At 38.3% G+C, this 21516-nt stretch overlaps 5 protein-coding genes across 14 annotated transcripts; 2 read left to right on the plus strand and 3 right to left on the minus strand.

Moving 5' to 3' along the window:
- Positions 1–611: 611 nt before the first annotated feature.
- On the minus strand, positions 612–3345 carry LOC121770998. Its single transcript, XM_042167794.1, has one exon. It carries the CDS (start codon positions 2514–2516, stop codon positions 951–953), a length of 1566 nt encoding a protein of 521 aa, XP_042023728.1. The 5' UTR covers positions 2517–3345; the 3' UTR covers positions 612–950.
- A 606-nt stretch (positions 3346–3951) lies between these two features.
- Positions 3952–7310, minus strand: LOC121772477. 2 transcript variants are annotated; one of them, XM_042169599.1, is made up of 3 exons: positions 6884–7310; positions 5610–5756; positions 3952–5335 (listed from the first exon to the last, which is right to left on the minus strand). In XM_042169599.1, the coding sequence occupies exons 2-3, from the start codon at positions 5746–5748 to the stop codon at positions 4209–4211; spliced, it is 1266 nt and encodes a 421-aa protein (XP_042025533.1). In that variant the 5' UTR covers positions 5749–5756; positions 6884–7310; the 3' UTR covers positions 3952–4208. The 2 variants fall into 2 exon arrangements, with proteins under 2 accessions (XP_042025533.1, XP_042025534.1); XM_042169600.1 differs by having other exon boundaries at positions 5610–7310.
- A 2739-nt stretch (positions 7311–10049) lies between these two features.
- On the plus strand, positions 10050–17241 carry LOC121771425 (probable methyltransferase PMT5). Of its 9 annotated transcripts, XR_006044039.1 has the most exons (11): positions 10050–10288; positions 10897–11114; positions 11496–11610; positions 11701–11790; positions 11929–12102; positions 12207–12326; positions 12800–12910; positions 12992–13073; positions 13150–13247; positions 13743–13816; positions 14226–14474. XR_006044039.1 is itself a non-coding variant. In XM_042168204.1 (10 exons), the coding sequence occupies exons 1-9, from the start codon at positions 10109–10111 to the stop codon at positions 13209–13211; spliced, it is 1152 nt and encodes a 383-aa protein (XP_042024138.1). In that variant the 5' UTR covers positions 10050–10108; the 3' UTR covers positions 13212–13247; positions 13674–14474. The 9 variants fall into 9 exon arrangements, 8 of the variants coding, with proteins under 8 accessions (XP_042024138.1, XP_042024140.1, XP_042024139.1 ...); XM_042168204.1 differs by having other exon boundaries at positions 13674–14474; XM_042168206.1 differs by lacking the exon at positions 13743–13816 and having other exon boundaries at positions 14223–14474.
- LOC121771428 (putative pentatricopeptide repeat-containing protein At1g26500) lies at positions 17199–18760 on the minus strand. Its single transcript, XM_042168208.1, has one exon. It carries the CDS (start codon positions 18747–18749, stop codon positions 17199–17201), a length of 1551 nt encoding a protein of 516 aa, XP_042024142.1. The 5' UTR covers positions 18750–18760.
- Positions 18761–18926: 166 nt separating this feature from the next.
- LOC121771430 (14-3-3-like protein GF14 iota) lies at positions 18927–21386 on the plus strand. The gene is made up of 8 exons (XM_042168209.1): positions 18927–19067; positions 19195–19284; positions 19698–20004; positions 20144–20231; positions 20544–20653; positions 20749–20897; positions 20981–21027; positions 21103–21386. The coding sequence occupies exons 2-8, from the start codon at positions 19212–19214 to the stop codon at positions 21106–21108; spliced, it is 780 nt and encodes a 259-aa protein (XP_042024143.1). The 5' UTR covers positions 18927–19067; positions 19195–19211; the 3' UTR covers positions 21109–21386.
- Positions 21387–21516: the final 130 nt, after the last annotated feature.

The following is a 21516-nucleotide window of genomic DNA, read 5'->3' on the forward strand; positions in this document are numbered from 1 at the left end:
TATATTTCTTTTGTTCTATAAACTTATAAACGGCAGGAGTTTTGATATCTAATTAGTAAAATAAGAGAAATGAAAAAAAGTAAAAGGGAGGAAAAAGACAGTAGAAATAGTATTAGTGGATAGTGTAATCCACATTATTACAATCCACATTATTAGTCGTAGTAATATAAAAACTTTCATATTTATACTCTAATTTTGGCGATGGCCCAAAATAGTAAAACTAATCTTTTTTTGAAGGATGGATGAAGTGTTTTTTATATATATACTCCCTCCGTCCATGAAATGTTGTCCACATTCTAGCGTGGATTTTAAGAAATGTGAAGAAAAGTGAGTGGAAAAAGTTAATGGAATGTGGATCCCACATTTATATTTTAGTTTTACGATAGAATGTGAGTGTATGATTTAGTTGAAAGTGACTCCATAAAAATAGAAAAAAAACAACAAAGTGGACAACAAAGACGGACCAAAATGACAAAAATGAACAATATTTCACGAACTGAGGAAATATGTATATTTTGTTAACAATAAATTTTTTTAGTAAAGCTCCTACTAAAATTTATTTCTGCGTCCGCCACTGCTTCCACATATCATATTGAAAAACTTGGAAGAAACACTGCTGCCTCTCTTATAAGTAACAAAGAACAACATTTTTTTTCATTTTCAAACACAATAGTGTAGATGATTCAAATTGGAAGACAAAAATAAATCTTAACTCTGCAAAAATTGTGCATGTTCGTGGAATATGCATAAGGTTTTCTTCTCTCTTTTTTTGTCATTTTTTCTTCTTTCTTTGTAGAGGAGGCTAGCTGCTTAAAGTCATCAAACTATGACTGCCATTGAAGCAACCAAGAAAGGAGCACCATGTGGTTTGTTGTCCACCAATATAAGTATATATTCGAGTTGCTCGGGTTGCATGAGCAGGCAACTCGAGCATCTCTCCATCTCCGGCCCTACCAAGGCGAGTACTGGTCGTCCCCATCATCCTCATCATCCTGAGGAGCGGGCAGATTGAGGTCGAGCAAGTCCAGCTTGGCGACCGGGCTAGGGTTCGTGTTCACCTCATGGCCACCGATAAAATGTGACCTCTTGTGGCCGCCCAACGCCTGCCCATTCTTGAACACCCTGTTGCAGAAGGGGCAGACATGGCCTTTGCTCTTCTTAGCCTTCATTTTCTTGTCAGACGCCGGCTTCCTATTGCTAGTGGACTCAACCATCTTCCCTCTAGCCGCGAACTCATCATCTAGGCTATTCTCCCCACTCTCATATCTTGACTCATACAACGCGTTGCTCTTCTTGTGGCACGGCCTGTGTCCCCCAAGAGCCTGGTAGGACTTGAACGTCTTCTTGCAGTTGAAGCACTCGTATTTTAGCCTCTTCTCAGCGCTAGGGGGGTCGCCCGTCTTGATCCTATGATCATCATAGTCATTATACAGATCAGAATTCTCAACTGCATATCTCCTCTTTCTTGATTGCTCAATTTTAGCTGCTATACTATTACCATTGCTACCATAATCATGATCATACTCATTTTCCTTTGCCAATGCCTTCTTCACCTCAGCTCTATAGCTCCGGCTTCTGTTCAAGCTCTGCCTAAACTCCTCATACTCATTCACACCAATGCTCTTGCGTAATCCATCCATGGACACATCAGACTCCTCCGCCTTGGAACATTCGTCCAAGAAATAGCCCGAGTCAGAATTCTCTGCCTTAGCAACAACATCCCCACCTTTCTTCTCATCTTGATCATAATCATTCTTGATAACATCACACTTTTTTCTCACACTCTTCATATCAATGGAGGAAGACTTAGTCTCCAAGATTACCGAGTTGTTATCAGAACTCTCCACTAGAAAATTCACCCCACCTTTACTCCCGTTATCCCTAGACAACATCATCAAACACATGGCCACTTCCTCCTGCTCCTCCCCATCAATCTCAGAGACAGATGATGAGCCATCGGGGAAGGGGGAGTTCACTACGATCTTCCTAAACCTCTTGCTCTTCAAGGACCTAGTCCTGATTGCCCGGTCCTCATCCTCCATATCCGAATGGCTATCCATCACTAGTTTCTGGATCTCACTAGTCCAAGAATGATCATCTTTCATGCCCCGATCCTTATCAGAGTGGCAAGCCATGTGCCCACACAATGCCTTCGATGACTGAAACCCTTTGCCACATTGCTTGCAAAACCTCTCTTGTGGCCGAGGGGAGCTTGAACCCACAGTCCTCCAACTCTTTCTAGGATTCTCTCTTAGGCCATAGCTAGACTGCCCATTTCCTAAATCAACAATTCTTGAATCACTCATTGTGCTTTGAATCCCACCACTACCTCCGCCACCAACACCAACAACTACAAATGATGGGAATTTCTTAATGTTGGGATCAAGTAGTTTATCATCAGATGCAGCAGAATTTGCAACTACACATGACCTCATGTGGCCTCCTAGAGACTTCCCACAAGGGTATTTCTTGAAGCAAAACCTACAAACAAACCTCAATTCTTGATCCTCATCCATCCTAGTTCAGACACCCCCAAATCCAACTACTAAATCAAGAAACAGACAGAAATTCCCCCAAAGCCACACAATCAAGATTCAGCAAACATCAAACTGAACTTAGATTTCTACAATAATGCAACATTTCCCTGATCCAGCAACATCAAAGTGCAAAAACAAACTCCCAGAAATGAAAAAGGCAAAATCTGGAATTATGGGCTGGGCATAGATCACAAAGACTATACCTTTAGTGAGAAAAAACAGGATCAAACCACAGAGGTGAGATGTGACAGTACCCACAACATAAAAATAAAGACAAGACAAGAGAAGAGAAGAGAAGTGGATCAACACTCTTGGAATCCCAAATCGATGAAATCTCCACACACACACACACAACAAAGAGAAGGAAGGCAAAAAAAGAAAAAGGCATATAAATGACAACACCACTCCTATATTAATGTTGCAAGATTTAGAAGAAATTAATGTGGAAAAAATCAAAGTTTTGAACAGATGGGTCGCTAATGAAGGGCTTGAACTAGCCACAGCCTATCAAGAATAAGAAATCAAAACAGAACCCAGACTCTTTCTTCCCTATTTTTCTCCCACAACACACGCACATACATCTCTCTCTACATCCACATCTACATATGTTTGTGTGTGCTTATAGTAAGGTGGAGAATTACATGCATGGAAGCCAAGAGAGAATAAATTGAAAGGGGCACGTGTAGCTGTGACCAGACTTGGTTGCTGCAGAATCGGACGGCGTGGATCTTTTGGGAGGTATACCAAAATACAGATTTCCTGATGCACACAACAAAAATGAATCCAAATTACGAATTGCTTTTTCAGTTTTCACAGATTTATTAAATAAATTTCACTATGCTGCGTTTTGTCTTTCCTGAAATGTCACACCTTCTTAAAAATAAGTCCTCAGCCATTATCGAAATACCCATTTTGTCCCAAACAAAATTAATCAATTTAAATTCGAGATTTAGATATTTGGTCAGTTAAAATTTCAAAATAAATAAATCAAAAGCTAACATCAAATCTTAGCTCAATAACGACTCATTTTAATATCTTCGATTTATTATTATTAGTGTGTGATATATGCTTGAATATATGCATATTTTATGATCGCATATTATAGTAAACGTATCTTACTCTATTTTTAATATCTAATCTACTTTTATAAATATATGTTTTGACTTTAAAATAAATTTATACTATGCTTCAAGGCTCTTTTAAGAATTTATGATCCTCCAAAACGCAGCTCAATGGCATTTTTAAAAACAGTTCCAGAACACTCTTTATATTAGTATAGATATAGATAGGTAGATTTAGGACTCTATTGTCCTAATCTTTGCAGTTGAAGCTGTTGGCCGTTTGAAGATTACAAAGAATAAAATACCACTGTTTAACATGGCCAAATTTTGCATATTGCAACGCTCACAAAGCCTGATAAGCAAGAAGATTGTTTATTCCAAACTAACCTAACATTCATGTAGCCAAATTAAATACTGATTACTTAATTGTAATCAGATAAATAATCGGTTTCAAAATTACAAGAGCGAGAGCTTCTTCTGTATAAATAAATAGGTTCAATTAATTACTATGTTGGGCGTCGAGGCAAGGCAACACTTTAGCCTTTACTATCCTCCGCCCCTATCGATATCTACGTTTTTGTACAACAAATTTTAAGGCCAGAAAAAAAAATTAGGTATACAACCTCGGGTCATTTGGCAACGTCTCACCATCTTCTCGGGATTTCATCTCGACAGCATCTAGCTTCTCAACATGACCATCAGAGACATCGTCCTTTAGATTGCTCACCTCGTGTTCTCCGCTGCCATTTTGAGGCTCGGACCAGAAGTCGTCCACCCAGCTTGTATCTAAATCTTGGTCGCCAAAGGAATAGACAGTGGAGTCCTCTTCTTCTCCTTCAACGAGATAGAACTCCCCCTCGCGACCTTGATGATCTTCAATATCAGTTTCTTGATCAGACGAATAAAATCTGTCCTGACGGGAGCCTCCATGAACACCTCTCAGCTCCTCATCATCATCACTGTCTATCTCCAACAAATAAGATCTATTTTGAACAGCCCGTCTCCGGAGCACGAAGACATTAAAATAGTAGCTGACAAGTTCGTTCTTGGTTCGGGTCGGGAACGCAACACTTAAGTGCTTCCAAAATTTTCTACCATGTGATTCAGGATTAGAGTAAACAATGTCATGAAAGACTTCTTCATCATGAGGGGTCCATTGGTATGCAACCTCATGACCCATATTACAGAAACCCAAGTCCACAAAATTCTCGTACCCAATAGTCACTCGTAGTTTTTCTCTTGCTTCATTCACGTGTTGCTGCACACATCTCATGGATCCCATATCCAGGCAACAACAATCTGTTCTGCCACGCCCAACTCCAACTCCTTCCATTGTTGAATTGTTTAAGTTAGGCATTGCAATGATGCAGGTCCCAGTTATTCTTTCCTCCCTGAAATCATCGCAACAGTAACTGGCATTTGGATCCCACAGTGGGACTTCAGCTTGATGATCAGATCCAAGTGGAACTTCTTTCCTAGGAGGAGAGTTAAACAAATCTGTGTAGGGCTCTTCAATTTGATTCATGGGACGCCTTGGAATATTAATATCAATATATTCAGGAAAACAAGACCAGTGAGAGGTTTCCCCAATAACAGAATCATCCTCACTGCTGCTGCTGGTGACCAAAGACAAGGGTGCACTTGTTTCCCCTTCTTTGTCAGGTACAGAAGCATTATCGGCCTCACCATCTTCAAGCTGCTCAAAGTGTAACCGATAAAAGCTGTTCTGCGGTTCATCTGAAATAAAATACCTGTATCAATTGCAGGAACAATGCCAGATTGACCAGAGATTGTGCAATATGAGTTGCTTTCAATCGCCATGTTTTTTAATTAAATAAGCAACATTATGTGTGAGATGTGCAATGAAAAGATAAATCACATATATAGTTAAAGCAGTGTTTTCTACACCATGCATCGCATTCGTGAGTATCAAAGAGCTTATCAATACACAAAACATATAGATAACCCCACAAATTCATAAATACAGAATGAACCAAACAGCAAATTTTACCAGGAGATTGAACTGCAAGAGTAGTTATGTGATATTCCTCTGCATTTAAGGTTAACTTTCCATGGTATTCCCGTTGTTTAGGTTGCCTGAAAGAGGTATCTGGAAAATCTCCCTCTTCCAAAGGACGTTTCATTCCCATTCTATGTACTATAAGGATAAACAGAACAGATATTTAAATTCTTAGCAAAGAAAGAAGATACACAAGTAAAAACTCAAAACACCTACTTATTTACCACCTAATTGCATTATAACTTTCTTTTTCTTCCTTTGAGACTATGTTCTGGATGCTTCTTTTTGACAGTCCTTTTTAAGAACCCTAGTCTATAGATTAGTAAGAGTAAAAGCAACTGAGATAATTTGATAAAGCAAGCATAGGAAGTTATGAACATAATTTTGGAAGCTTGGAAATAGACAATAACTACAGGAAAAAACATAATTTATTATGTGAGGCACGTGTAACTATATATCCAATTAGGAACTACACACTACATGAACGCAGGACATTAGGAACTGAATAAAGACTTGTAAAAACACGTAAAGCAAACAAACAAGTTGCATGGAAACATCCAACAAACACCAAGTGACCTAACAGGCAACAGCTCACTAGTCTGAAAACCAACTTGATCAAAGCAAGACGAGTCACTTTGCAACTAATAGGTGGTGGAAGAAGCACCACAAAATGAAACAAATACTAATAGACATGCTAACCCCAACAGCTATATTAGTAACTTTTAGTTTTGACATACTCAAAGGGTAAGTATGAAAAGATAGTAGACGATCATATTCACTTTAAGAAAACTATCTCTTCGCAACTTAAGACACCTTTTTAACTTTTTTTCCTACTAAATGACACAGAAGAGAAGGGATGAAGTAACATTAAACCAGTAGCAAATGACTTTCACCCATTTTCCACAAAAACCAACAATTAATTATAAGGAACAACACACAAGGCATTATTGATAAATACTTTTAAAACTATAAAAATAAAAATTTAAATAACACCAAAGAGACAATGACGATAGACTATTTAGTTAGTGTATTCCCAGGCAACACATGCATGTATCATTGTTTCGAGTTTAACTGGCAAAAATTTAAATAAAATTCTACTCAGAAACAAGCTCAAACTTTATCAGCAACAACTATTGCATATAAAAAACGGAACTTATAAAAAACCTAATTTACACCCAAAACCATAACCCCCCGATGTATAAATTCCCCCAAAAACAGAACAAAATACAAAAGAGCAGTAAAATCAAATTAAGATATAAACGTACCAAAACCCTAAATCAATTCACAGATCCGATGAGCCTGGAGATTGAGCAATCACCACAAATACGCAAACCCAAGGTGTCCAAAGATCTCAGGAAAAAATATTAGGGTTTCAAATCAATTTACAAAGGGGAAACGAGAAGGAAAATATCTAAATAATAAATTAAAAATAAAAAATAAAATCGATGAGTATATCTAACGAATCTCAGGATTGACGGTGAAAACCTAGAATTCTCGAAATGAACAGAATTTTGGAGAGAGAGATCAATCGAAAGAGAAAAAGAACGAATTGAATGGGAAAAATATCGAAATTGAAAATCAAACGTAAAACTAGAACAAATTTGGAGACTCCCACAATGATGAGATTGAATGGAATTGCAGGAATTTGGGGGAAAATTTTGGTATGAACCGCGTTTTTTTTGTAGAAATGACGAGGATCCGAATAAGATGGTCCGGGTTTTAACCCGCACGTGAAAGAGGTGCTAATAACACGTGCTCCGTAGCTGAATTTAGTACTCCCCTTTTTTGTGCGATAAATTTTGCTTAATGCAAATTGGCCACAAATTTTGTCACACGACGTTAATCACAACAAACCGAAAATAAGGATTTTAAGCCCGGTTCGGTTTTCATTTTTTCATTTTATATAAGTCGATAAAACAAATATAAATACATCAGTTAATTTATCCAAATACTTAATCTATCTTCATATAAATATTTATAACTGTAGGGCCCCAAGCTCATGGACTCCCAACGATTTTAAAATAAATTGAAGCATATTTTTATAATTTAATATTTATAAATATATTTAAATTTTTAATTAAAAGTTTTATAATACTAGCATATGAAATTGTCTCTGGTACCATTTTTGTCATCTCTTTTCCTCAAATTTTCACTTTATTCATCGAGCTGTCAATAGACTTTAGATAAAATTGTCGCATAGCTACTTTTGAGAATTATGCCAATCAAATTTGTTAAGATAAAGAGCAAATTATCGCAAAAGCTATGAAACTTTCACTATTTTCCAAAAAATTTTCATAAACTTCAAATATAGAGTCAAATATTAAGAACTTTTATGGAGTATGCAACTTTTTCAGTAATATTATGCAGATGTGACTAATCTAAATTCTTACGTGGAAACGTCAGGGGATTCATTAAACGACAACGTTTTCATAGACGAAACAATGTCGTTTTGTTTATGAGTCCTTACATTCGAATTCGCTTCGCCATTTCAAAACCCTGACTCATTTCACGTCGTAATTTATTTCTCAATCCACATACGATTCTCTCGCAATTCTATCACGATTTTCTCTAATTCACACTTGTGGAGATGTGCTTTGTTGCAATTTCAATAGATTTCATGTAGAAGTGCATTCATATATTGAGTATTTGATTGTTGCATTCAATTTTGGATTAAATTACATTTGTGGTGTTCAATTTCAGGAATTTTGTTAGTTAGATTTAGGGTGTAGTTCAATTTTTATTAGAAATGTGGCGATTTGCTTAGAAGGTCTTCGTCTGATTTTGACAAGGGGGATTCTGTCTTCACAATGAGTTACTGGAAAAGGTTTCATGAATGCAAGCCTATCCCATGTTTCATAGACTAGTTTGTTTATTTGTTCCTCTAAATCAAAATACCTTAACATGTCTGAATCAAAGCCCAAACTAGATGACATAACTTGACCATGTTTCTCAACTATACCATTTGGTATCTTTTACATATGGTACTCCCTCCGTTCCTTCTTAATAAAGATATTTCTTTTCGGTATAGCGTATAAGAATAGTGTGTAAAGTGAAAGGTGAATAAAATAAATGAAATGATGACCTTTTGCCAAAAATAAAAATGACTCAATTATGCTTGAACTCCCAAAAACAGAAAAATGACTCACTTAATATAGAATAGAGTGAGTACTTTTCTTATACAATAAATTAATATCAAAATCAACAACGGTGCAGAGGGAAACACAATAATGAATGTAATAAGAAAATAAAAAAATTGATCAACATTATAGAGGGAGCCAATATCCGGGATAAACCACATTTATGAATATAAATTTAACCTAGAGGGGACCACATCGATGGCGAATACAAAATTCGAAGAAATCGACAAAAGAAAATTGACAACTTTTATTGAAAACACTTATGAGCTCGACATCAGTCGAGTCAGAGTGCACTTTGAAGCCATACCCATGAACCTTGTCGAAGGACACGTCGAAGTCTTACCCACAAACTCTAAAGCGACGAATACCTACTCACCTCAATTTCGAACCCTGAAATGACGAAGCTTGAAGCTAGAACATCTCAATTTCGAAGAAAAATGTATGAGGGAAAAAATATTTTCACTAGTTCAATTAGTGAACTCAATTTATATTTGGGATGACTCTATTTAGGGGGAAATATTTTCACGCGTCTGCATCCAGTCAACAACACGTAAGATTTAAAAGACACGTCTTTGTCCATTATTGGCCAGAATACCTGCATTTGGAAAAATGGCACAACACAAAAAAAGTTCACGACACACAACATTTGAATTTCATGAAAAAATAAAACAAAAGTTGAAAAATTATAACTTTTGCTATAATTTACCCTAATATCATCTTTCTGTCATAATAAATATGAAATATTTGGACTTCAACACAACATTTTATGTACTGATGTATTTTATAAATTAAGAAAAAGAGAGTAAAATAAGACTGACGAAAAAGTATAAATAATGTTGTTTCTTAAAAGGAGATAATAGTTTTCACTTATTTTATTACTCCGTCTTTTTGAAAGGAGAAAAAGTATAAATAATGTTGTTTCTTAAAATAGGATAATAGTTTTCACTTTTATTACTTCATCTTTTTGAAAGGAATCCTAGTATCCTACTTAGAGCATCTTTAAGGGAAAAAATGTAAATTGAGTAGGTATATTTTTTATTTACTCTTTTAAAAAGATAGGTATATCTTCTTAAAAATTAAAATAAACTATAAGAGAAGAAGGTAAATTGAAAGGCAAACAAAATTAATCAATTTTTTACCTTTTATATCAAGAAGAGATAAAAATACATTTTCAAACTTAAAGAAGATATAATATCTTCTCAAATATCTCTTCTATTAAATTTTTATGAAAACAAGATAAATATGATAATTAGGTACTTTTACCTCTTCATTTACCTCTTCCGTTTCTGTTTGTTCTTATAACAAACACTTTCAGCTGAAAAACCTCACAGGAGAGACCCGACCGAAACGAAAATGGAACCCTACGACGACGAAGAACCGCCGATGGCCATCGCAATCGACGACGTCGTTGAAGATAAGACTCCGCTGCCTTCACTCGTCGAGCAGCGTGATAATCTACGGCCAGATCTTCCAGAAGCTCAACCAGTTGGCGTCACCGTCATCACAGGATATCTCGGTGCAGGGAAATCGACGGTAAGAAAAACGATTATAATAAATTCGTAGCTTCAGTTTGATTCTGTATACTGATTGGCTTGTTTTAGCCAAATTTTCCGGAGTTAGTGCATTTTGTTGTATGTGATTTTTAGATAAATGTGTGAATTTTCAGAGAATTTGGCGAAGTCTGAGCTGAAACGAAGCGTAATAAGTTTCGTTAACTCGAAATTTTAAAATTGAAAAGCCGATTATGTAAATATTGCCACAACTCAGTATCTAAAGTAGTAACTTGCATAAACCCGATTTTTAGTTGGAGGCCAGTTGAGTTGCCAGTGCATGATTGTACAAAAAAAACGGTGCACATATTAGTACTCCCTCCGTCCCAAGATATTAGACTCATTTCTTTTGGCACAAGAATTTAGGAGGTGTTGTTTAGTGGTGTAAGTGAGGTTGGTAATAAAGTAGATTTTTACCATAAATAGAAATGGCTCAAGTATGTTGGGACACGCCAAAGTGGTATACGAGTCTAATATCTTGGGACGGAGGGAGTATTATTTTTCAAATTCAGTGATTATGTAAAATGCAGTCGTTGATATTTTTTTCCTGTGAAGAACTAGCAAATGAAGTCTTTTTTTGTTCCTGTGTAGTTGGTGAGTTCTATATTGAATGGACAACATGGGAAGAAAATAGCTGTAATATTGAATGAGTTTGGGGAAGAGATAGGCGTGGAGAGAGCAATGATTAATGAAGGTGAAGGTGGAGCTTTAGTGGAGGAGTGGGTTGAACTTGCGAATGGATGCATATGTTGTACTGTGAAGCACAGCTTGGTTCAGGCACTAGAGCAACTCATCGAGAGGAAAGAAAGGTTAGATCTAAATGCAGCATGTTTAGATTAAAATCCCTAACAAATCACCAATCTTATATTTTAAGATGTTGATTTTATTGTTAGACCCCACATGATTGACAGTTTAAAGCATTTTTTTTGTATCGGCAAAGTTTGATTGTAGTTTGAATAGCAGGGATAAATAGCTCACCTTGCAAGTATCTTGATAGGTAAATAAATGTTTCGCTACAGCAGGCTAGATCAGCATGTGAATCATGTAACCTTCTATAAGTTTTTTTAGAATTATGCATTGATGCTTCCAAGTGGGAACTTGTGTAATTCTATCCATGAATTTGAATGAATACTTACTGTATATGATGAAATATGACTGGATTATTTGATTGAAGTTTCTGTTACACACAGGCTTGACCATATACTACTTGAGACTACAGGGCTGGCTAACCCTGCACCTCTGGCATCTGTGCTGTGGTTGGATGATCAGTTGGAGTCAGATGTCAGACTCGATTCTATTATCACTGTGAGTTCCCTTCTCGTTGTCACTGATTTTAGTCTTCTCATAACTAAAAATATTTTCCACCCCCCTCCAATGAATATTGTTTCTTTTAAGGTTGTAGATGCTAAAAACCTCCGTTACCAGCTCAAATCAAATCATGATTCATCATCATTTCCCGAAGCTTACAATCAAATAGCATTTGCGGTAATTGTTTCATTTGATTGTGATTGTTCTCCACTTCATAGGTCCATCTTATATTGAACCTATTTGCTGCTTCATCCAGTAATTCTAGCAATGTCAGGTCAAATCTAATCCCGTGCTTGTTTTGTTCTTTTTCTATAGGATGTTGTGATTCTTAATAAGGTTGATCTAGTGTCTTCTGATGATTCCGGAGTAGCCCTTGAAGATCTTGAAAAGGACATTCATAACATTAATTCCCTTGCTACTATTATCCGTTCTGTTCGCTGCCAAGTTGACTTGTCCATGATACTGGACCGCCGAGCATATGATACCACAGTAAGTTTCTTTGTCAAAATCATCTCCACTTTTGATTGTGTGTCGTGGCATTCTTGTTTGTGATTAAGGAAAAATAAACAATATATTTTCACTTTTCATTTCAGCATGCCATTCATTTGGAAGCACTATTGAGAGAAAATCGAAATCTATCTACCAGTGATCTTCACGACAGTGGTGTTAGAACATTGTGCATTTCTGAGCCTAAGGAACTACATCTAGAGAAGGTACATACTCCCTCCGTCCCATAAAAATATGTGCACTTACCATTTTCGTCCGTCCCACAAAAATATATGCATTCCATTTTTTGAAAGTAAATATCAATTTAATAGTGTAGGTTTCACTATCCACTAACTCTACTTTAACTACCATTCTCCTCCTCTCTCTTACTTTACCATACCATTCTCTACCTCTCTCTTACTTTACCAATTTTGTCTTAATTCCCGTGCCATCTCATCCGCCCATATTTTTATGGGACGGAGGGAGTATTAAATTTGATAGTAGTAGTATTTATTTAACTTAATATCATAACAACTGTAACATCTGGTGATTCTCTTGTAAACATCATTTTTCACTAATGTCATAAAAACCACATATTTTGTGTGCATTCTGGTGGTGAATAATCATGCGGTCTGATATATCCATGGATCTCGGCTCTCTTTTCCATCACTTCACAAACTTTCATGCACTCATTTTCCAGGCCAGGGTGTGGATTGAGGAGCTCCTTTGGGACAAAAAATACGGAATGGACGTTTATCGATGCAAAGGGGTTTTGAATATTGCAAATTCAGATCAGCTGCATACCCTACAGGTGAAGTATGCAGTGTTTTGATGATAAAATTACTTATGATCGACATATAAGAATGCAAACTGTCCACTGTTACATTTGCAGGCTGTGAGGGAAGTATACGAGATTGTTCCAACTCGCAACTGGAGAAATGACGATGACAGGGTGAACAAAATTGTTTTTATAGGTATGCGTTTTCCCAAATCAAGCCATTTTAGAGAGGGATGCAGTGCAGATGAAAATGTTTTTTTTCTTTCTTTCAGGTCGATCTTTAAATGAAGAGATTCTAGTTAATACCATCAAAGCTGCACTCTGTAATCCGTAGTGCCCATCTTTCTTGTAACAAGATTAATTTATAAACGTGAGTATTTGAAAATCCAACCGTAGTTAATGAGAGATGGAAACACATGGGATCCCAAGTTTCCAGCCCATTTTACATTAGACTATTATCCTACTGTTGAAGGCTTGAAGCAGTTAATTAGTTGAGGGTCACACTATTTATCAGCCAAACATCATGTCAGAGATCTGTCAATTTATGAAGTGTCGCGATATTTCTAAGTCGAAAAAATAAAGAAAATGTGGGAAAAATTGAAGAAATTAAACTAGAATTTCTCGTAGTACTTAATTTAAGTTAAAACATAATGAATGGGTGAGGGGTGCTACCTTTGAGAAAAACTACTAGTACTATATGTCATGACAAAAACGAATGCTATCTTTCTCCTTCCGGGAACAAATATTCTATCTTTAACTCTTGATTCCCGCTCCCACTACTCTCTCTCTCTGTCAGCGCACACACACTCACACTCGCGAAAGATACATTAAAAGGCTGCTCAGAATTTCTCTCTCTTGAATCCAGTGGTGAATTACTCTGCTGCTCAACCTCCACTGTTTGCACCCATACCTCTTTCACACTGCTTCATTCATGTGCCGGTAAATTTTCCATTATGATTTTCCTCGTCTAATAATGTGCAATTTGGTGCGTTTCGGATCTGATCTGTGCGGTTGAGTATGCTTGTATTTTCCTTGACTGTTTTTTATACTCTCAAATTTGATCCATATTCTTTCATGGATGCCATCATGCCAACTACTCTATGTTTGTGTTGTAGTAGTTAATTCTCGCTCTTCCTTTTTTTTTGTTTTTGGTGAAGCTGTGCAAGTTAAAGTTTGATATGTATGCTTTGTTCATCGGCAGAGTAATCGATATGAATTCTGATTCGTTAGTATTCATTTAAGTTGAAGGTTTGTTGGTTCAATTGGTATTGTTGCACCAGTCGATGTATTAGTGTTAATTTGAGCTGGTTGATTTATCATGATCTGGAATTTTGGTTGTTTTCAGCAGATCCTTGAAGAAATTGCTGGATTTCATGATTCGGTAGATGATTGAATGGAAAATTAGAGCATAAATAAGTTCTGTGATTTTATGTTGAAGACAGGGCAGCAATTGGAGATGAGAACTTCTTCGCACAGTAACCTACCATTTGCTATGAGCCAGAGACCGCAGATTAACTGGTTACTGTTGTGTATAATCAGCGTCTTTGGATTTATTGCCCTTTCCAGATCTTATTTGTCTGGTAAATTTGATTCTGCTAGTGCCTCAGCGAGACCTAACATTTATTCAAGTTATAGAAGGTTGAGAGCGCAAGCAGAGAATGATTATTTGGAGTTGAGAAATTTGGGAGCTAACCATGTAAATGATTACAGTCTGTGTGGGAAGGAAATGGAGAATGGTGTTCCTTGCTACAACGTATCTGCCAACTTGCTAGCTGGTTTCAAATATGGCGAGGAGTTTGATCGTCATTGCGAAGTATTGAGAAACAAGCAGCGTTGTCTGACTCGTTCGCCTAAGGATTATAAGATCCCCTTGACCTGGCCTGGCGGTAGGGATGTTATATGGAGCGGAAATGTGAAGCTGAGCAAGGATCAGTTCCTTTCATCTGGAAGCAAGATGAAAAAGTATTCTTGATTTCAAATGACATATTTAGTGTGATATTTTTTTATCATAACTTGCTCATGTTTTTGCAACTTCTATCAGACTTATGTTGCTAGAAGAGAATCAAATTGCTTTTCATTCAAATGATGGAAGGACTGCTGATGATGTCAGAGATTATTCTAACCAGATTGCCAAGATGATAGGGCTGGGGAGTGACAATGAATTTCATCAAGCTGGTGTAAGATTTCCCTTGCAATAAACAGTTTTATTGTAGCATGTAGTTTTCAGCTGAATCTATAGGTTGTCAAATTCGTTCTGCAGTTAGCTAGTGCATTTTATAACTTCATATTGTGGTGTTTGAAGTCTGTCTTTCTTTTTTTTTGGTCTGATCAATTACAGGTCCGCAATGTTTTAGATATTGGCTGTGGGTTTGGTAGCTTTGGTGCGCATCTGCTTTCACTTAAATTGATGGCTGTTTGTATGGCAGCATATGAATCAACAGGAAGCCAAGTTCAGCTAGCTCTCGAGAGAGGTCTCCCAGCAATTATTGGCAACTTCATCTCGAGACAGCTACCTTATCCTTCTTTATCATATGATATGGTTCACTGTGCCCAGTGTGGCATTTTCTGGGATGACAAAGGTACTATATCAATGTTTGTTCTAAGATATTGTGATATGCAAAGTTATAATCTAACAAAAAAATCAAAGGCTATGTTTAGCACTGTGAAACGATTGGAGACTGTTTGGAGTTGTGACAGGTGAAAAGGATATCAGATGTATATTTGTGCTTTAATTCTAAAAAAAGAAAAGAATGGAAATTACTTCTGCTATATTTAGAAGTAGTTATTAGTTACAGACCTTTTCGCAGCTTGCAGTTGACAGTTCTCCCAACAAAATGACACCTTTATTACATCATATCTAGTTTAAAAACTGTAAATAGACAATGGATACACAATGACACACACTCGCTCCCTCATTCTCCTTGAAGCATGAAAAACGGATTTTGAGTAGATACGTTCTTTGGACTCATGATAAGTTTGTCTGTCATCAGATGGCATGTTTCTTATTGAAGTTGACAGAGTACTTAAGCCTGGAGGCTACCTTGTTTTGACCTCGCCTAGGAGCAGAGGACGCAGAAGTTCTCCGGGCTCCAAAAGGGGAAGTGCTTCAAGTCCTTTTGAAAAATTCATCAAAAAGCTTTGTTGGAATCTCTTGTCTGAGCAAGACGGGACTTTCATCTGGCAGAAAACTACAGATTCTCATTGCTATGCTTCCAGGTAATCTCTCCTCTCTTATGCAATGACTACCCCCATTCTCTCTCATCCTTGTTTCACTCTCCCAAATGAAATCAAATAGTACTTGATTAGCTGTGATTTTGATTCACAATTATTAGCAAGGATCTTTTCCCTCTATGTAAGAGAGAGGATGGCCTTTCATACTACAAACCACTTGTGAAATGCATAAGTGGAACCACCAGCAAACACTGGACACCAATTCAGAACAGATCTTCTGCTTCTCTGGAGTTTCAAATCCATGGTATGTAATGCCACATAGTTGGTAAATCGCATCAGAATCAATACATTATTTAATTTGGCTTTACAGGAATTCATCCTCAAGAATTCTCTCAAGATCTGGAGTTCTGGAGATCCTCACTGAGAAACTACTGGCCATTGCTATCTCCCTTGATCTTCTCAGACCACCCCAAGAGGCCCAGTGACGAAGACCCGGACCCTCCTCACAACATGGTCCGGAACGTGATGGACATGAACGCGAACTACGCAGGCTTGAACGCTGCCCTACTGGAAGGCGGGCACTCAGTGTGGGTGATGAATGTTGTGCCTATGGGTGAAAGCAGCACCCTCCCTTTCATTCTTGATCTAGGCTTTGCAGGTGTTGTACATAACTGGTAAGATCTAATGCTTCTATCATCCAAAACCATAATAGCATCTCTTTAAAATGTAGCGATGACGAAATAATACTACTACTTGTGACGAAGGTGTGAGCCTTTCCCTACATATCCTCGGACATACGACATGCTTCATGCAAAGGGTCTGCTATCCCACCTGGTTTCAGACAAGTGCAGCATCACCGATCTGATCTTTGACATGGATCGAATTCTCCGGCCTGAGGTAATGTTTAAGAGATTTATATGCCTCAAATATTCATATTCAAATGTTTTTTTTTGCTTAAATCTGGTGATAATCTTGGCAGGGGTGGGTTGTCATTTCCGACAAGATCGGTGTGATAGAGAAAGCAAGAACTGTTGCTGCTCGCCTTCACTGGGAAGCAAGGGTTGTCGACATCGATAACGGCACCGACCAGCGCCTACTCCTCTGCCAAAAACCATTCTTCACAAACTGACACCTTTCTGTACCATTAATATTACAGAGGAGGATATGATGCAAGTGAAAGGTCTTCTTCAACAGACTGATTTGCTCTGTTTCTTCTTCGATCTCTCGTGGCCATCTTCTCCCCATACCTAGCTAATATATCGGCCAAATCAAACAAGCCAACTTCCCTCAACTTCACAGCCATAGCCTCAAACATCGCCGCACCTTCCTCATTAGAGAAGTAATGCAAGAACTTGTTGTAATCAAACCTTCGCACCTCAACACCTCTATTTATCGCTCTCTCCACATACTTAGTCGCCTCCAACGATTTCCCCGCTTTGATTAACCCCCCAACGAAAATTGTATCAAAGTTCACCAATGGATCCTCCCCTCTCCGCCCCCGCCTCCCCAAATGCCCCTGCAGCAGCATCACGTATGTGTGCATTGTGGGCTCACACCCCCGCCTCACCATCTCCCTAAACACCTCTGTCGCCTCCCCCGCCTTCTTCAACTTCAACAGCCCCTTGATCATCCCATGGTACACACACAAATCCCCATTCTCCACTCTTTGATACACTCCATAAGCCTCCCTCACTCTCCCCCTACTCATAAGCCCATACACTATCCATCCTAGTATCTCATTGTCCGGCTCAATCCCCCTCGTCTTCATCTCCTCAAAAACCACATAACTCTCCCCCATTTTCCCCTTCCTACACAGCCACTCTATCACAAGGCGATACGTCGACAGCCCCAAACTCTCCACCCTCCTCACCCTCATCAATTGAAAAAGCTTCAATGCTTCACCAAACCTATTGCTCTTGAACAAACCCTCCAACATCAACTCCACCACTTCAACACAGGGCTCCAAACCATCCTCCTCCGCCATCGAATTCCACAGCTTCGAAGCCTCGACCAAATCTCCCACGTCACAAAACCCATGAATCAACCACCTATAGGTATCCGAATCCGGCCTAATCCAATCCCTCAACTTCACCACAACATGCTTCGCCTCATCAGCAAGCTTGTTCCTACACAAAACCTCAACCACGGCGTTAAAGATCTCGACTTTATACTCATACCCAAAACCATTCATCAAATGGAAGAACTCGACGCATTTCTTCAACTCCCTCGCGGCGGCTAACGTGCGCAGCGCGATTATGTAGGTCTTGACATTGACGAGGCGGCGCTCGCCTGCTTCTCTGCAGAGGGGCCAGAAGAGATCGAGGTTTCTTGATTTTCCGACGACGTCGAGGATCTTGTTGAAGGTGGTGGCGGTGTGGGCGAAGTGCGGGTGGGAGGCGGAGAATTGGTGGAATTTGTAGACGGGCCGCCATGAATAGGGGAACTTGTTGCAGACTTGAAGAAAGAATTCGTGGGTTAGATGGAATTGGGTTTTGTTGAGATTGGAGTGCAGCTTTGCGTCGGGAGAATTTTGCTGTTGGTAGAGGATTGTGCAGACTCGAAGGAGGTGGGCTTCGTCGATCTGGGTTCGAGGGTTTGGCGGCGCAACAGCAGCGGCGGCGGCGGCGGTTAAGGACTGGAAGTGGAAGTGGAAGTGGAGGAGGGCTAGGGAAGGTCTGGTGAATTTTGTAGGTCGAAGCATTGCTCCGATTTGTTGAAGGGATATGGGAACGCAATATCAATTTTTTATATGGGGACTTTTTTCACTTTAAATTTGAAATTTTTGTTCGTTTCTCAATTAACATTAAACTTTATTCTACTTTAATAAACGGGACATTTAACTATTTCTATGTTATTTATACCAAACATACCCAATAATGGAAAGCATTATTACATAATCACGTGTAGCAATGAGCAAAGGAAGAGATTGAACAACTTGACACACGTGTGTAATGGCGAGTTCTTCAAATTCCATAAATTGCGGCTCAACTCCCATGAATTCAACGGCTTAGATTTCATGGTGCCTCCCCTCTCTCTCCTACATAATAACCATCTCCCTCATTCATTCAAGCTCCGATAAATTTTCACCAACACAACAACTCACCTTTTTCTAATTTTCGACAAAATTTGATTTTTTTCTTTTGAAGAAAAGAGAGAGTAGAAAATGTCGACGGAGAAGGAGAGAGAGACTCATGTTTACATGGCTAAGCTTTCAGAACAAGCCGAGCGTTATGATGGTATCATCCTTTTCAAGTTTTTATTTTTCATGTTTATTTCTGTGTTTGAGTGTTTATGCATATATATCTATGTGTTTATTAATTATAATGTTTATCTAAACGATAATTAGCTGCTTTGTAGATCATTATATATTTCGTAATGTGTATGTTTGGAATTCGTAATTTGTCAACGCATCGATATGTAGTTTTTAGAAGGTGTGTTGGATTTATTCGTAGATTATAATTGCGCACAATGCGTATGTTAAATTTCGTGAATATGTTTTTTCATTTCTATTAGAAATACGTTAAAATAACATCTCTCTGTTTTGATTTTTCCATTAACCTTCATTGCATCATTACAATGAGCTTTGAGATCAGAATGATGGGATTTAAACATGGTGAGAATGATGTTTTTTGTGATCCACATTTCTCAGAAATGGTTGAATGTATGAAGCAAGTGGCGAAACTAGATGTTGAGCTGTCGGTGGACGAGAGAAACCTCCTTTCGGTTGGTTACAAGAACGTGATTGGCGCCCGTAGAGCTTCATGGAGGATCATGTCCTCGATCGAGCAGAAGGAGGAGTCCAAGGGGAACGAGAACAACGTGAAGCTGATCAAGGGCTATCGCCAGAAGGTGGAGGACGAGCTTACCAAAATCTGCCAAGACATTCTCTCAGTCATCGACAAGCATCTCATCCCCTCTTCTGGCTCTGGTGAAGCTACAGTTTTCTACTACAAGATGTAAGACTAATCAAGATCTGTTGTTGGTTATATACAAAAAATATGAATGTCTGAAAAAAGTTTGTTTGAATGAGAAGATAATGCATAGTTGTCCTTTCATTCTGGTGTAATGGAGTTTTTTTGGTTCTTTCGGATGCAGGAAAGGTGACTACTACCGTTACCTTGCTGAGTTTAAGACAGATGAGGAACGAAAAGAGACAGCTGAGCAGTCACTTAAGGGCTATGAGGCAAGTTTTTTTTATTTATCTGTTGAATCATTTGAAATGATAAAACGGAGATTTAACATGATAAAATGATCATGAAGTTGAAATGAGAGTTGCAAATATTGTTGAAGCTGAAGAATCTGCTTCATATTAGATTAATGAGTGATGTTGTTGGTAGTTTAATTTAGTGTTATTAGCTACGTAGTTTATGATGTGAACTTTGCACTTGTTTGATTAAATAGGCTCACCCATAAAACATGCTTATATCACATTGTAGGACATCCTGGTGTTTCCAGTCATATCTTCCTATTAATTAATTTTTCTGTGTTAATGTAGGCAGCATCAGCCACAGCAAGTACTGAGCTCCCCTCAACCCACCCGATCCGCCTTGGTCTAGCTTTGAACTTCTCGGTGTTCTTCTACGAGATTATGAATTCCCCTGAGAGGTACTAGCGTTGCACTGTCCTTCACTTTTTTTTTTATCGAACATTTTAGATCCTGACAAGGAAAAGGTACATGGTTGTTTGATGATGACGGGCAGGGCCTGCCATTTGGCGAAGCAAGCTTTTGATGAGGCCATCTCGGAGTTGGATACATTGAGCGAAGAGTCTTACAAAGACAGCACCTTGATTATGCAGCTGTTGCGAGACAACCTCACTCTCTGGACCTCTGATTTGCCTGAAGATGGAGGTAAACATAACCGAGTCATTCTGAGGTTTTTAAGCTCATGCTCTCGACTTCTAATGAGACAACGTTTTCCTTTGTGTGTGCAGGAGAGGAGAGCTCCAAGGGCGAGGAGGCAAAGGAAGAAAAGGCAGAGGTGGAAAAACTGAAGTTGTTCTGCACCAACGTTGTTTCAGACTCTAACGACTAATGTGTTTGGTTTTTTTTGCAGGAGTAGCGGGGCAACAGTATCCAAGCAACGCAGGTAGATGTCGGTTCGAGGATGCTGTTGTCATTGAAAGGGGCTTCCGCACAGAGCAAGGCTGTTGGCAGCTTGAGATAGTTTTCAGTCCCAAGTTAATGTCATCAAGAAACAAAAACAAAGATGAGATTTTTGGGATTAGTCTCTGCCCACTGTTTTTCTCACACCCCATTAGTTTTTCGGTATTGTACGTTGTTAGCAGACGAAGACAACGATGGTGTCATCATCGCTCTCGTCTGAATTGTGTACGATGTTTTTTGTCATGAGTTTTCTGTGTAATGGCAAACATGGCTTCTTTTTAATTCCTAAGAAATTTATGCTTCATGTCGTTTTTTTTTGTTTGTATTGTTCCGTGGAGTTTTTCTCAATAACATTAGCAGGATC

The sequence above is a fragment of the Salvia splendens genome, chromosome 16 (genome assembly GCF_004379255.2).
Source record: "Salvia splendens isolate huo1 chromosome 16, SspV2, whole genome shotgun sequence".
In the NCBI taxonomy this organism is placed as follows: Eukaryota; Viridiplantae; Streptophyta; class Magnoliopsida; order Lamiales; family Lamiaceae; genus Salvia; species Salvia splendens.